Here is a 13,319-nt window from a genome sequence, read left to right on the forward strand (position 1 = left end):
TGGGGTCCAGGCTGCCCCGGCTCCTGGGGCAGGCGCCGTGGGTCCGGGTGCCGGCGGGGACCGGAGTGGAAGCGAGCAAAGGAGCCGTGGGGTCGTCGGTGGGGAGGCCGTTGAGCTGGTGGGGATGGAGGGGGTCAGGTGGGGATGGAGGGGGAGAAAAGGGGACGGGGGGGTAGGTGGGGATGGAGGGGGCAGGTGGGGATGGGGGGGAGTAGATGGGGATGGGGGGCAAAAGGGGATGAAGGGGGGGCAGAAGGGGATGGAGGGGGGCTGATGGGGATGGAGGGGGGGCAGAAGGGGATGCGGGGAAAGGGAATGGAGGGGGGAAATAGGGGATGGAGAGGGGGTAGATGGGGATGGAGGGGGCAGGTGGGGATGGGGGGGAGTAGATGGGGATGGGGGGCAAAAGGGGATGAAGGGGGGGCAGAAGGGGATGGAGGGGGCTGATGGGGATGGAGGGGGGTAGAAGGGGATGGAACTGGGGCGGATAGGGATGGAGGAGCAGAAGAAGGGGATGGAATTGGGGCAGATGGGGATGGAGGGGAGCAGAAGGGGATGGAGGGGAGCAGAAGGGGCGCAAAAGGGGATGGGGGGGGCAGAAGGGGATGGAACTGGGGCGGATGGGGATGGAGGGGGATAGATGGTGATGGGGGGGGGCAGAAGGGGATGGAACTGGGGCGGATGGGGATGGAGGGGGATAGATGGTGATGGGGGGGCGGAAGGGGATGGAACTGGGGCGGATGGGGGCGGCCCCACGGCTCTGCCCCAGACCCCCGCCGTGTTCCCGGTCTCAGCCCCCCAGCGCCCGCCAGGGGGCCCCATCCTGCTCCCCCCCCGCCCCGCACGCACCTGCCGGGCCGTGCCCTTGGGCTGAGCACGGGAGGAGGCAGCGAGGGGGGCTCGGTCTTCACCGGGGGTGCGGGTCCGGGCAGGGAACCAGGGCCCCCGCTTGTCCTCCGGGGCGCTCTCCTCCTCCTCCTCCTCCTCCTCCTCTTCCTCCTCCTCCTCGGTGGGGTCCGATGGGGCCTCGGGCACCGGGAGCCCCGGGTCCCCCTTCCCGGGGCTGCTGTCGGGGGTGAGCACGGAGCCCTTGAGCAGGGAGGCCTGGGTCTGGCTGAGCCAGGACAGGAACGCCGATTGACTGAGGTCGTGCTGGCTCTGCCCCACGGCCAGCGGCTCCTCCAGCGCCCCATTGAGCAGGGGCGGCGGGGGCCGGGGCCCGCAGTGCTGGGGCAGCTCCTCCTTGCTCTTGCGGGGCCGGCCCCGGGACCGCGATGCCGGGGGGGGCACCCGGGTGGCGACGGGCACCGGCACCGGCTCCGGCTTCACCGGGGGCACCTTCTCCTCCTGCGGGGGCTCCGGCTCTGCCGCTGCAGGGAGGCGATGGGGCCGTTGGGAGCCATTCCCCGGTGTGGGGTGTGTGGGGGGGGTCCCCTCCATCCCTGCCCCACACTCACCCTCCGCGCCCTCCACGAAGATGCCGCCCAAGTGGGGCAGGACCCAGTAGCGCCGCCGGTACCGGTCCTGCCCCAGCGATGCCGCTCGCAGCGTCTGCGAGGAGTGGAGCAGCTTCTTGCGGAAGAACATCTGCCTCTATGGGGAGAGCGCAGCGTGGGGCCGGGCCCCACAGAGCCCCACAGAACCCCGCGGTGGGGCTGGACCCCCCCCACCCCATCGCCCGCTCACCTTGGCCAGCTTCTCGATCTGCCGCTCGAGCTCGGGGATGCTGGAGCCGGACGCGTCGAGCTGGGGGCGGGATGGGGGCAGTGAGGGAGCAGCGATGGGGATGGAGCCCCCGCCCCACGGCTGCGCCCCACGGGGCACCCACCTCGTCCTCCCTGCGGGAGCGGCGGCCCCGCTTCTCCTCCTCCTCCTCCTCCTCGTCCACGTCCAGGGCCGGGTCCTCGCTGAGGCGGGAGCTGCGCCGCCGCCGCCCGGGCTCCAGCCCCGGGAGCTCCGACTCGGGCCGCCCGGTTCTCTTGGCCAGGGCCACCTTGAGCCTGCCCCACACAGCACGGGGCTCACTGCCCGCCCACTGCCTGCCCCACACAGCACGGGGCTCACTGCTGCCCACTGCCTGCCCCACACAGCACGGGGCTCACTGCCCGCCCCACTGCCCGCCCCACTGCCTGCCCCATTGCCTGCCCCACTGCCTGCCCCACACAGCACGGGGCTCACTGCCTGCCCCACTGCCTGCCCCATTGCCTGCCCCACTGCCTGCCCCACACAGCACGGGGCTCACTGCCTGCCCCACTGCCTGCCCCACTGCCTGCCCCACACAGCACGGGGCTCACTGCCTGCCCCACTGCCTGCCCCACTGCCTGCCCCACACAGCACGGGGCTCACTGCCTGCACCACTGCCTGCCCCACTGCCTGCCCCACACAGCACGGGGCTCACTGCCTGCCCCACTGCCTGCCCCATTGCCTGCCCCACACAGCACGGGGCTCACTGCCTGCCCCACTGCCTGCCCCATTGCCTGCCCCACACAGCACGGGGCTCACTGCCCGCCCCACTGCCTGCCCCACTGCCTGCCCCACTGCCTGCCCCACACAGCACGGGGCTCACTGCCTGCCCCACTGCCTGCCCCATTGCCTGCCCCACACAGCACGGGGCTCACTGCCTGCCCCACTGCCTGCCCCATTGCCTGCCCCACACAGCACGGGGCTCACTGCCTGCCCCACTGCCTGCCCCACACAGCACGGGGCTCACTGCCCGCCCCACTGCCTGCCCCATTGCCTGCCCCACACAGCACGGGGCTCACTGCCTGCCCCACTGCCTGCCCCATTGCCTGCCCCACTGCCTGCCCCACACAGCACGGGGCTCACTGCCCGCCCCACTGCCTGCCCCATTGCCTGCCCCACTGCCCGCCCCACTGCCTGCCCCACTGCCTGCCCCACTGCCTGCCCCACACAGCACGGGGCTCACTGCCCGCCCCACTGCCTGCCCCATTGCCTGCCCCACTGCCTGCCCCACACAGCACGGGGCTCACTGCCCGCCCCACTGCCTGCCCCATTGCCTGCCCCACACAGCACGGGGCTCACTGCCTGCCCCACTGCCTGCCCCACTGCCTGCCCCATTGCCTGCCCCACACAGCACGGGGCTCACTGCCCGCCCCACTGCCTGCCCCATTGCCTGCCCCACACAGCACGGGGCTCACTGCCTGCCCCATTGCCTGCCCCACTGCCTGCCCCACACAGCACGGGGCTCACTGCCCGCCCCACTGCCTGCCCCATTGCCTGCCCCACACAGCACGGGGCTCACTGCCTGCCCCACTGCCTGGCCCGTTGCCTGCCCCACACCGCACGGGGCTCACTGCCCGCCCCACTGCCTGCCCCATTGCCTGCCCCACTGCCTGCCCCACACAGCACGGGGCTCACTGCCCGCCCCACTGCCCGCCCCACACAGCACGGGGCTCACTGCCTGCCCCACTGCCTGCCCCACTGCCCGTCCCACACAGCACGGGGCTCACTGCCTGCCCCATTGCCTGCCCCACTGCCTGCCCCACACAGCATGGGGCTCACTGCCCGCCCCACTGCCTGCCCCATTGCCTGCCCCACACAGCACGGGGCTCACTGCCTGCCCCACACAGCACAGGGCTCACTGCCTGCCCCATTGCCCCACTGCCTGCCCCATTGCCCATCTCATTGCCTGCCCCACTGCCTCATTGCCCACCCCACTGCCTCATTGCCCATCCCATTGCCTGCTCCATTGCCTCACTGCCCATCCTGCTGCCTGCCCCACTGCCTGCCCCATTGCCTGCTCCATTGCCCCACTGGGCACCTGGCTCCACCACAGTCATCCTGAGCCCCCCAGCCCTAGGACATGGAGGGGAAGGAGCAGAGGCCACAAGCAGGACCCCTGTGTCAATGGGGCACATGCAGCAGTATGCACCGCATCAATGGGGCACGCACAGCAGGACCTGCTGCATCAATGGGGCACGCACAGCAGGACCTGCTGCATCAATGGGGCACGCACAGCAGGACCTGCTGCATCAATGGGGCACAATCAGCAGGACCCACTGCATCAATGGGGCACTCGCAGCAGGATGCCGTTTGTCAATGGGGCACAAGCAGCAGGCCTCAATCCATCAATGGGGCACACACAGCAGGACGTGCTCCATCAATGGGGCACACACAGCAGGACGTGCTCCATCAATGGAGCACACACAGCAGGCCCCACTCCATCAATGGGGCACACACACCAGGCCCCACAGCATCCATGGGGCACACACAGCAGGACCTGCTCCATCAATGGGGCACACACAGCAGGACCTGCTCCATCAATGGAGCACACACAGCAGGACCCACTGCGTCAATGGGGCACACACAGCAGGACCTGCTCCATCAATGGGGCACACACAGCAGGACCCACTGCGTCAACGGGGCACACACAGCAGGATGTGCTCCATCCACTGGGCATAGGCAGCTGCCCCACGGCACCCATGGGGCACACACAGCGAAACGTGCTCCATCCACCATCCATGGGCACACAAACAGCAGGGCCCCACGGCACCCATGGGGCACACAGAGCAGGACCTGCTCCATCCATGGGGCACACACAGCAGGCCCCACGGCACCCATGGGGCACACAGAGCAGGACCTGCTCCATCCATGGGGCACACACAGCAGGCCCCACGGCACCCATGGGGCACACAGAGCAGGACCTGCTCCATCCATGGGGCACACACAGCAGGCCCCACGGCACCCATGGGGCACACAGAGCAGGACCTGCTCCATCCATGGGGCACACACAGCAGGCCCCACGGCACCCATGGGGCACCGGGCAGCACCCACCTGCGCAGCCGCCCCTCGATGATCCACTTGTTCTTCCTGTAGCCGGCCATGCTCTCCAGGCTCTTGTCGATCTCACTGCAGGGGGAGACGCCGGTGGGGCCGGGGCCATGGGGCCGGGGCTCAGCTCTGCCCCACTGACACCCACCTGATGATGAGGGCGCTGCCGTTGAGCTCGTCCACCAGGAAGGCCAGGATGGAGGCTTGGGTGGCCGGGGGCAGCGCCTGGAAGGGTTTGGTCCTGAGCCCCCCGCAGAGCTCCTCGCCCGCCCCACGCGCAGTCAGGAAGCAGCGCAGGACCTCGGACACGGTCTCGCGGCTCAGGCTGATCTCGGCCACCTTCTCCCCCAGGATCTTCAGGGACTGGGAGCAGCAAAGGGAGGGCTCAGGCCCCGTCCGAGCACCCCAAGGGATGGGGGGGGAATGGGGCTGGGAATGGGGCGAGGGATCAGGGGTTGGAAATGGGGTCAGGATTAGGGCCGGGATTGGGGTCAGGGCTGGGGCCAAGAAAGGGATTAGGGGCAGGATCGGGGTCAGGAATGGGGCAGGGAATGGGGCACGGATTAGGGCTGGGCTGGAATGCGAGCAGGAAGTGGGGCTGGGGCAGGACTTGTAGCCGGGATCAGGGCCAGGACTAAGGCAGGAAATGGGGACCGGGTTCAGGATGGGGCAGGGAATGGCGCTGGGATGGGACCACATCTGCCCTCACCTGGCAGTAAAGGGGCAGGGATGGGATCAGGGCAGGGGTGGGATGGGGATGGGATGGGATCAGGACCACATCTCCCCTCACCTGGCAGTATGGGGGCAGGGATGGGATGGGATGGGATGGGATGGGATGGGATGGGATGGGATGGGATGAAGGCAGGGATGGGATGGGGATGGGATGGGGCAGGGATGGGATGGGATGGGGGAGGGATGGGATGGGGCAGGGATGGGATGGGGCCCCCATCTCCCCACCTGGCAATAGTGGGGCAGGGATGGGGATGGGATGGGGATGGGCAGGGATGGGGATGGAGCAGAGATGGGGATGGAATGGGGATGGGATGGGGATGGGATGGGGATGGGATGGGGATGGGATGGGGCAGGGATGGGATGGGGATGGGATGGGGCAGGGATGGGGATGGGATGGGGCAGGGATGGGGCAGGGATGGGGCCCCCATCTCCCCACCTGGCAGTAGTGGGGCAGGCCGGGGTCGCCGAGCGCGGCGCGCAGCAGCCTCACGAGCAGGTCCTGCAGCCGCCCCGCGCTGTCGCCCAGCCCCAGCAGCCCCTCCTGCAGCGCGCTCAGGCTCGGCACGTCCCGGCCGGGCTCCAGCCCCAGCACGCGCCCGTAGCTCTGCAGGAACTCCACCACCGCCAGGCACCGCGAGAAGGCAGCGCCCGGCAGCACCAGCCCGGGATGCGCGACAGCGCCGGCAGCGGCTGCGGGACGGACACCGGTGCTTGCGGTCGGCGGCACCGGGGCACGGCGACGGCAGCACCGGTGTCCCGGTGACCCCCCCCCATCGCAGGTACCTGGTGGTCCCCCAGGCACATGTCCTCCGTCGGCTTCTTCATCTCCTCCAGGAGCTGCTGCTGCCGCCGCCGCTGCTCCAGGCGCCGCTGCGCCGCCAGCCCCTTGTCCGCCCTGCGAGCGCCTTTGCCCTTCCTCTCCTTGGCTCGGGCTTTTGTCTTTGCCCTTCTCCGCTTTGCCCTTCTTCTCCTTGGCCTAAAGGAGGAGTTGGGGGGGCGGAGAGGAGGGGATGCGTGGGGACGCACCCACCCCTTCCGTCTCCCTGCCCCACGCATCCCCATGCGCTCACCTTGCACTTCTTCTTGGCCTCCTTCGCTCTGGGGGCTTTGGCTTCTTGCTTCTGCTTGTTCTTCGCCTGGAAGGGACCGAGCCCACGCTCAAGGACCCAACGGGACCCCCAGCACCCCCCCCCCCCCCACCGCGTCCCCTCCTCGCACCTTCCTCCTCATCTTCTTCTTGATCTTGCTCATCTTGAGCTTGTCCTCGTCGCTCAGCACCTCTATGGGGGCAGAGAGGGATGGAGCCCCGGGACCCACGGCCGGGGTCCCCCCCCCAGCCCCACGGGGGCCGTACCTTGGGCCTCCAGCCTCTTGAGCAGCCGCGCATCCGTCTTGCTCAGCAGCTCCAGCATCCGGGCCTTGGGGGGGCGGCCCCGGCCCCGCTTGGCCGCCGGCGCCTCCTTGGCCTTGGGCTTCTCGGCGTTGCGGGGCCGCCCGCGCTTGCCCGTGATGGCCTGGATGCGGGACGGGATCTCCTCGGGGCTCAGCTGCACCCACTGCGGGCCCTGCGCCACGACACGGGGTCACCGCTCTGAGGGGTCAGCGCGTGGGGGGGGACGTGGGGGGGACGTGGGGGACATGGGGGGGGATGTGGGGGGGACGTGGGGGGGACGTGGGGGGATGTGGGGGGGAAGTGGGGGGAACATGGAGTTGACATGCGGGGGACCTGGGGGGGGACCTGGGGGGGACATGGGGGGGGATGTGGGGGGGGACGTGGGGGGGGCGTGGGGGGGGAATATGGGGGGGACGTGGGGGGGACATCGGGGGGGACGTGGGGGGGGATGTGGGGGGGACGTGGGGGGGGTGGGGGGAATATGGGAGGGACGTGGGGGGGACATCGGGGGGGACGTGGGGGGGATGTGGGGGGAACATGGAGGGGACATGGGGGGGGCACGTGGGGGGGACATGTGAGGGGACGGGGGGGGACGTGGGGGACGTGGGGGGGATGGGGGGGGGACGTGGGGGGGGACGTGGGGGGAACATGGAGGGGACATGGGGGGGGACGTGGGGGGACATTGGGGGGACATGGGGGGGGACGTGGGGGGAACATGGAGGGGACATGGGGGGGGACATGGGGGGGACATCGGGGGGGACGTGGGGGGGACATGGAGTTGACATGCGGGGGACCTGGGGGGGGACATGGGGGGGACATGGGGGGGGACGTGGGGGGGATGTGGGGGGGATGCTGGGGGGGATGTGGGGGGAACACGGAGGGGACATGCTGGGGACCTGGGGGGGGACATGGGGGGGACATGGGGGGGATGTGGGGGGGACGTGGGGGAGACGTGGGGGGGATATGGAGGGGACATGCAGGGGACCTGGGGGGGAGACATGGGGGGGGCATGGGGGGGATGTGGGGGGACATCGTGGGGGGACGTCGGGGGGGGACGTGGGGGGAACATGGAGGGGACATGCAGGGAACATGGGGGGGGACGTGGGGGGGACGTGGGGGGGACATGTGAGGGGACGGGGGGGGACATTGGGGGGACATGGGGGGGGACGTGGGGGGGTGGCCCCGGACCCACCTCCGGCGTCTCCCGCTCCTCATAGAAGTCCCCCACGGGCATCCGGGGGCTGAAGCTGAAGTGCTCGCGGCGCACGTCCTGCACCACGTTCCTGCTCAGGTACTGCCGAGGAGGAGGAGGAGGAGGAGGAGGAGGGAGATGAAGGCGGCCATGGGGGGGGGGGTCAGGGGTTGGGGGCTCGGGGCTGTCCCCGTACCTTGATCACCTCGGGGAACTGCTTCATCCTCTTCCCGCAGGGGCCGTAGTACCACGTCTCCCCCTGCCACCGGTGGTTCCCTTCTTGATCCGCACCTCGCGCCTCCACCTGCGCGCAGGCAGCGTCAGCCCCGTGCTATGGGGCAGCCGTGGGGCGAGGCATGGGGCGGGGGGGACACGGGGCGGATGGACACGTACCCGCGCTGCAGCGGGAAGCGCACCTCCTCCGGCGTGGCGATGCGGCGGCGAGGGGCATCCCCTGTGGGGCAGGGGACGGGCGCTGGGCTCGGTGCTGCTGATGGGGGGCTCACAGAGGGGTTCAATGGGGGGGGGGGGGGTCCGGACCTACCTGATGCTGAGGAGCTCAGCGCCGCCGCCCCCGGCGCGGAGGGAGCCTCGGGGCTGCTGTCGGCGGCTTCCTCCTCCTCCTCCTCCTCCTCTTCCTCCTCCTCCTCTTCCTCCTCCTCGGATGGGGCCGGGGACTCCGGGGTCCCCACCGTGGGGTCCAGCTCCAGGGACCCCGACTCCTCCAGCCCCACGTGGCTGCTGCTGTTCAGGTCCACGCTGCTCTCTATGGGGCCAAGGGCGGGGGCGTCACCATAGCATGGGGAGGGGGCGGGCTGGTACCCAGAGCGCATCCCTATGGGCTCCCCATAGCCCCGCTGTGGGGCACGCACCGTGCAGCGCGGGGGAGCCGGGCCCGGCGAGCAGCGGGGGAGCCAGGAGGCTGAAGGGGCCATCGTGATCGTGCAGGTCGGGGGGGTCCCCAAGGGGGGATTTGTCCCCCACGAGCTGCGCAGCATCCATGGCATAGAGATCCCCGGCGCCGGCATCTGCGGGGGAAGCATCAGGGATGGAGGGGGGGGGGGGGGGACACGGGCACAGACCCACATCTGCCCCCCCCCCCGGCCCCAAAGCGGTGACCAGGGACCGGCACCGGAGGGGTTAAAGGGGTTTGGGAGCCCCCGGCCCCGCCTCCGGGAAGCGGAGCCCAAAATGGCCGAGGTGGATGCGGAGCCGCGGAAGTTGGGCGCTGAGCGCCCGCCCCACGGCCCCGTAGCCCCGGCCCTACCTGCGCCCAGCGCCCCGAAGGGCTCCAGGGGGTCCTCGCTGAGGATGGGGGCATCGTCCAGGCGGGGGGCGAGGGGAGACGCGGCCCCAAGCCCCGGCCCCACCGCGCCGGGGGCAGCCCCGTTGTAGCCGCACATCTTGAGCTCTAAAAGGGAACCACGGAGACGTCGCGCACCCCACAGCGACCGGGAGTGGGGGGGGGGGGTTGAACCCGGCCCCACAGCGCCCGCCAGCACCGGGACCTACCCGGCTGCGCCTCCTCCAGCTCCATGCTGCCCACGAGCCCGCCGCCGTTCGCGGCCAGAGCCGCCGGGATGCCCTTGCCCGCCGCATCGCCGCCTCCATCGCCGGTACCCGGCTCCTCCGCGAAGGGCTGAGCGGCCCCATAGAACCCGGCGGCCCCGTTGGGCATCAGCTCGTGGAAGGAGCCGTAGAGCTCCTGCGAGTCGAAGCTGAGCCCCATGGCCCCCGGCGCCGCCGTTGCCCCACGGCTCCGGTGCGGGCGAGCGGAGGTCGGGGCCGTGCCCCGGGAGGAGCAGCGGCGGCGGCGGCGGCGGCGGCGGCGGGGACGAGCGCGGGTCCTTGAGGCCGGCGCAGGGGGAGAAGTCCCAGAGGCAGTCGAAGGAGCGCAGGGGCTGCGCGCCCGCGGGGGGGGAGCTGGGGGTCAGCGGCCCCCCGGCACCGGGCGGCGGCAGCGCGGGGAAGCCGTTGGGGCTCGAGCCCCCGTTGAGGCCTGCGGGGGGAGAGCCCGAGGTGAGGAGCGAGGGGCCGGGGGTTAAGGGGATGCCTGGGAGCGGATGGGGCGAGGGGGGGGGGAAGGCACCAGCGGCCGGCCCTATGGGGACATCGTGGTCCTATGGGGACATCGTGGCCCTATGGGGACATCGTGGTCCTATGGGGATATCGTGGCACCTATGGGGACATTGTGGCCCTATGGGGACATCGTGGTCCTATGGGGACATTGTGGCCCTATGGGGACATCATGGCCCTATGGGGACTCCATGGCACCTATGGGGACATCGTGGTCCTATGGGGACATCATGGCCCTATGGGGACTCCATGGCACCTATGGGGACATCGTGGCACCTATGGGGACATCGTGGTCCTATGGGGACATCGTGGTCCTATGGGGATATCGTGGCACCTATGGGGACATTGTGGCCCTATGGGGACATCGTGGTCCTATGGGGACATTGTGGCCCTATGGGGACATCATGGCCCTATGGGGACTCCATGGCACCTATGGGGACATCGTGGCACCTATGGGGACATCGTGGTCCTATGGGGACATCGTGGTCCTATGGGGACTCCATGGCACCTATGGGGACATTGTGGCCCTATGGGGACATCGTGGTCCTATGGGGACATTGTGGCAGCTATGGGGACATTGTGGTCCTATGGGGACATCATGGTCCTATGGGGACTCCATGGCACCTATGGGGACATTGTGGTCCTATGGGGACATTGTGGCCCTATGGGGACATCGTGGTCCTATGGGGACATTGTGGCCCTATGGGGACATCATGGCACCTATGGGGATATCGTGGTCCTATGGGGACTCCATGGCACCTATGGGGACATCGTGGTCCTATGGGGACATCGTGGCACCTATGGGGACATTGTGGCAGCTATGGGGGACATCGTGGTCCTATGGGGACATCGTGGCCCTATGGGGACTCCATGGCACCTATGGGGACATCGTGGTCCTATGGGGACATTGTGGCCCTATGGGGACATCGTGGTCCTATGGGGACATCGTGGTCCTATGGGGACTCCATGGCACCTATGGGGACATCGTGGTCCTATGGGGACATCGTGGTCCTATGGGGACATCGTGGCACCTATGGGGACATCATGGTCCTATGGGGATATTGTGGTCCTATGGGGACTCCATGGCACCTATGGGGACATCGTGGTCCTATGGGGACATCATGGCCCTATGGGGACTCCATGGCACCTATGGGGACATTGTGGTCCTATGGGGACATCGTCATCCTATGGGGACATCATGGCACCTATGGGGACTCCACAGCACCTATGGGGACTCCACAGCACCTATGGGGACATTGTGGTCCTATGGGGACATCATGGCAGCTATGGGGACATTGTGGTCCTATGGGGACATCAGGGCCCTATGGGGACATCATGGCCCTATGGGGACTCCATGGCACCTATGGGGACATCACGGCCCTATGGGGACTCCATGGCACCTATGGGGACATCATGGCACTTATGGGGACATCATGGTCCTATGGGGACATCATGGCACCTATGGGGACTCCATGGCACCTATGGGGACATCGTGGCCCCTATGGGGACACCACGGGCCCAATGGGGACACCATGGCCCTATGGGGACATCATGGCCCCCATGGGGACACCATGACCCTATGGGGACACCACGGCCCCCATGAGGACACCATGACCCCCATGGGGACACCATAACCCCTATGGGGCCACCACTGCCCTATGGGGACACCATGGCCCTATGGAGCCACCATGGCCCCTATGGGGACACCATGGCCCTATGGAGCCACTATGACCCCCATGGGGACACCATAACCCCTATGGGGACACCACAGCCCTATGGGGCCACCACAGCCCTATGGGGCCACCATGACCCCTATGGGGCCACCATGACCCTATGGGGCCACCATGACCCTATGGGGCCACCACAGCCCTATGGGGCCACTATGACCCCTATGGGGCCACCATGGCCCTACGCCCACACTTACTTTTCCCTTGTGGGGAGAAGCCGAGTGCGGAGCCGGGGGCGAAGGGGCTGTCCCCTGCGGCAGGGCCCGGTTTGGCTCCCGCGGCAGCGGGCGCGGAGCTGAAGCCCAAGGGGGAGTTCGCTTCCATGGCTGCAGAGGGGACGAGAGGCGCTGAGGGGCCCGGTGCAGGATGAGCCCCATGGCCAGGCCCCGGGAGCCGCTGCCCCCCCCCCATAACCCCGGGCTCTGCCCCCCACGGGTGCCAGCGCCGCAGCCGGATCCTCGGTGACCTTCACCGGTGGGGAGCAGCTTTGACCCCCCCCAAGCACCGAGCGATGGGGACAGCACCCACTTGTGCCCCCCCCCTTCCCCAAGTGGGTGCCGGTGGAGGAGATGGGAGCCCCGGTGATTGACCCCTATGGGTGCTACTGGGGTGGCACCGGTGGGTTGGGGGGGGGGAAGGGATGTGATGGATGCAGAGGGGAGAACCGGGATATGGGGGGGGGGGGGGGGGGGGGGGAGCCCCGGCAGCGGCACGTGACCGGGAACGGAGCCGCCAAGGGGGCCCCGGTTCGGAACCGGAGCCGGGGCACGGAGCGGGGTCCCCGCGGAGCCCGGTAACGGCGGCGCCGGGCGCAGGACGAGCCCCGGTTCCAAAGGACGCTCCCGGCCCCTGCAGCCGCAGTCACCGGAGCCACGAACCGGGCGCTTCCTGCGGGGGGGGGGGGGGGCACCGGGAACCCCCCTCCCCTCCCCCCCCATAACCGGGTCCCGTTGGGATGGAGGAGCCCCCTCCCCCCCCCCCCTCCGCAAAGGGGGGGTCCAAGGAGGCGGAACCGGACTGGGGGAGGGGGAGGGGCACAAAGATGGGGGGAGGGGCACGGGGACTCCCTTTACGTGCGGGATGGTGGGGGGGGGGGGGGGAGGTCACCGAGTGCCGGTAACGGAGGTGGGGGGAGGGCACGGGGGTGTTTTACCGGACACCGCAGCGGGGGGGATCCCTCCCCGCACCCCTCCCCCCGCAACCGCTTCCCCTCCCCCCTCCCCCGTTAACAGCCGCGGCCCCGCGTTACCGGTGCCGTTCCCGTTCCCGTTCCCGTCCCGCCCCGGGCCCGGCTCAGGCGGTGCGGGCCGGGACGCGGCTCCGCGGGGCTCGGTCCCTCCGCGAGGACCGGACCGGGCCGGGCCCGGGCGGCGGCGGCGGCGGCGGCGCAGGGCAGGAAGCGGCGGCC

At 69.7% G+C, this 13,319-nt stretch overlaps 1 protein-coding gene across 1 annotated transcript; it reads right to left on the reverse strand.

The window, feature by feature from the left end:
• Positions 1-4: 4 nt before the first annotated feature.
• On the reverse strand, positions 5-12,235 carry BAZ2A (bromodomain adjacent to zinc finger domain 2A; the record flags this gene model as incomplete). The annotated part of the gene is given in 24 exon segments (XM_061479549.1): positions 5-115; positions 850-1,370; positions 1,458-1,593; positions 1,687-1,746; positions 1,829-2,000; positions 4,795-4,869; positions 4,940-5,154; positions 5,960-6,192; positions 6,195-6,213; positions 6,307-6,459; positions 6,461-6,499; positions 6,594-6,659; positions 6,742-6,803; positions 6,878-7,088; positions 8,109-8,210; positions 8,305-8,387; positions 8,390-8,412; positions 8,502-8,562; positions 8,653-8,874; positions 8,981-9,136; positions 9,376-9,519; positions 9,621-9,843; positions 9,845-10,107; positions 12,109-12,235. Coding segments are annotated over 24 exon segments (3,477 nt in total), but the record flags the coding sequence as incomplete, so codon positions are not given.
• Between the last annotated feature and the right edge of the window lie 1,084 nt (positions 12,236-13,319).

Source organism: Pezoporus flaviventris, unplaced genomic scaffold (genome assembly GCF_033815535.1).
Source record: "Pezoporus flaviventris isolate CSIRO_AGI_PZ_B2104156 unplaced genomic scaffold, CSIRO_AGI_Pfla_v1 ptg000152l, whole genome shotgun sequence".
Lineage (NCBI taxonomy): Eukaryota > Metazoa > Chordata > Aves > Psittaciformes > Psittacidae > Pezoporus > Pezoporus flaviventris.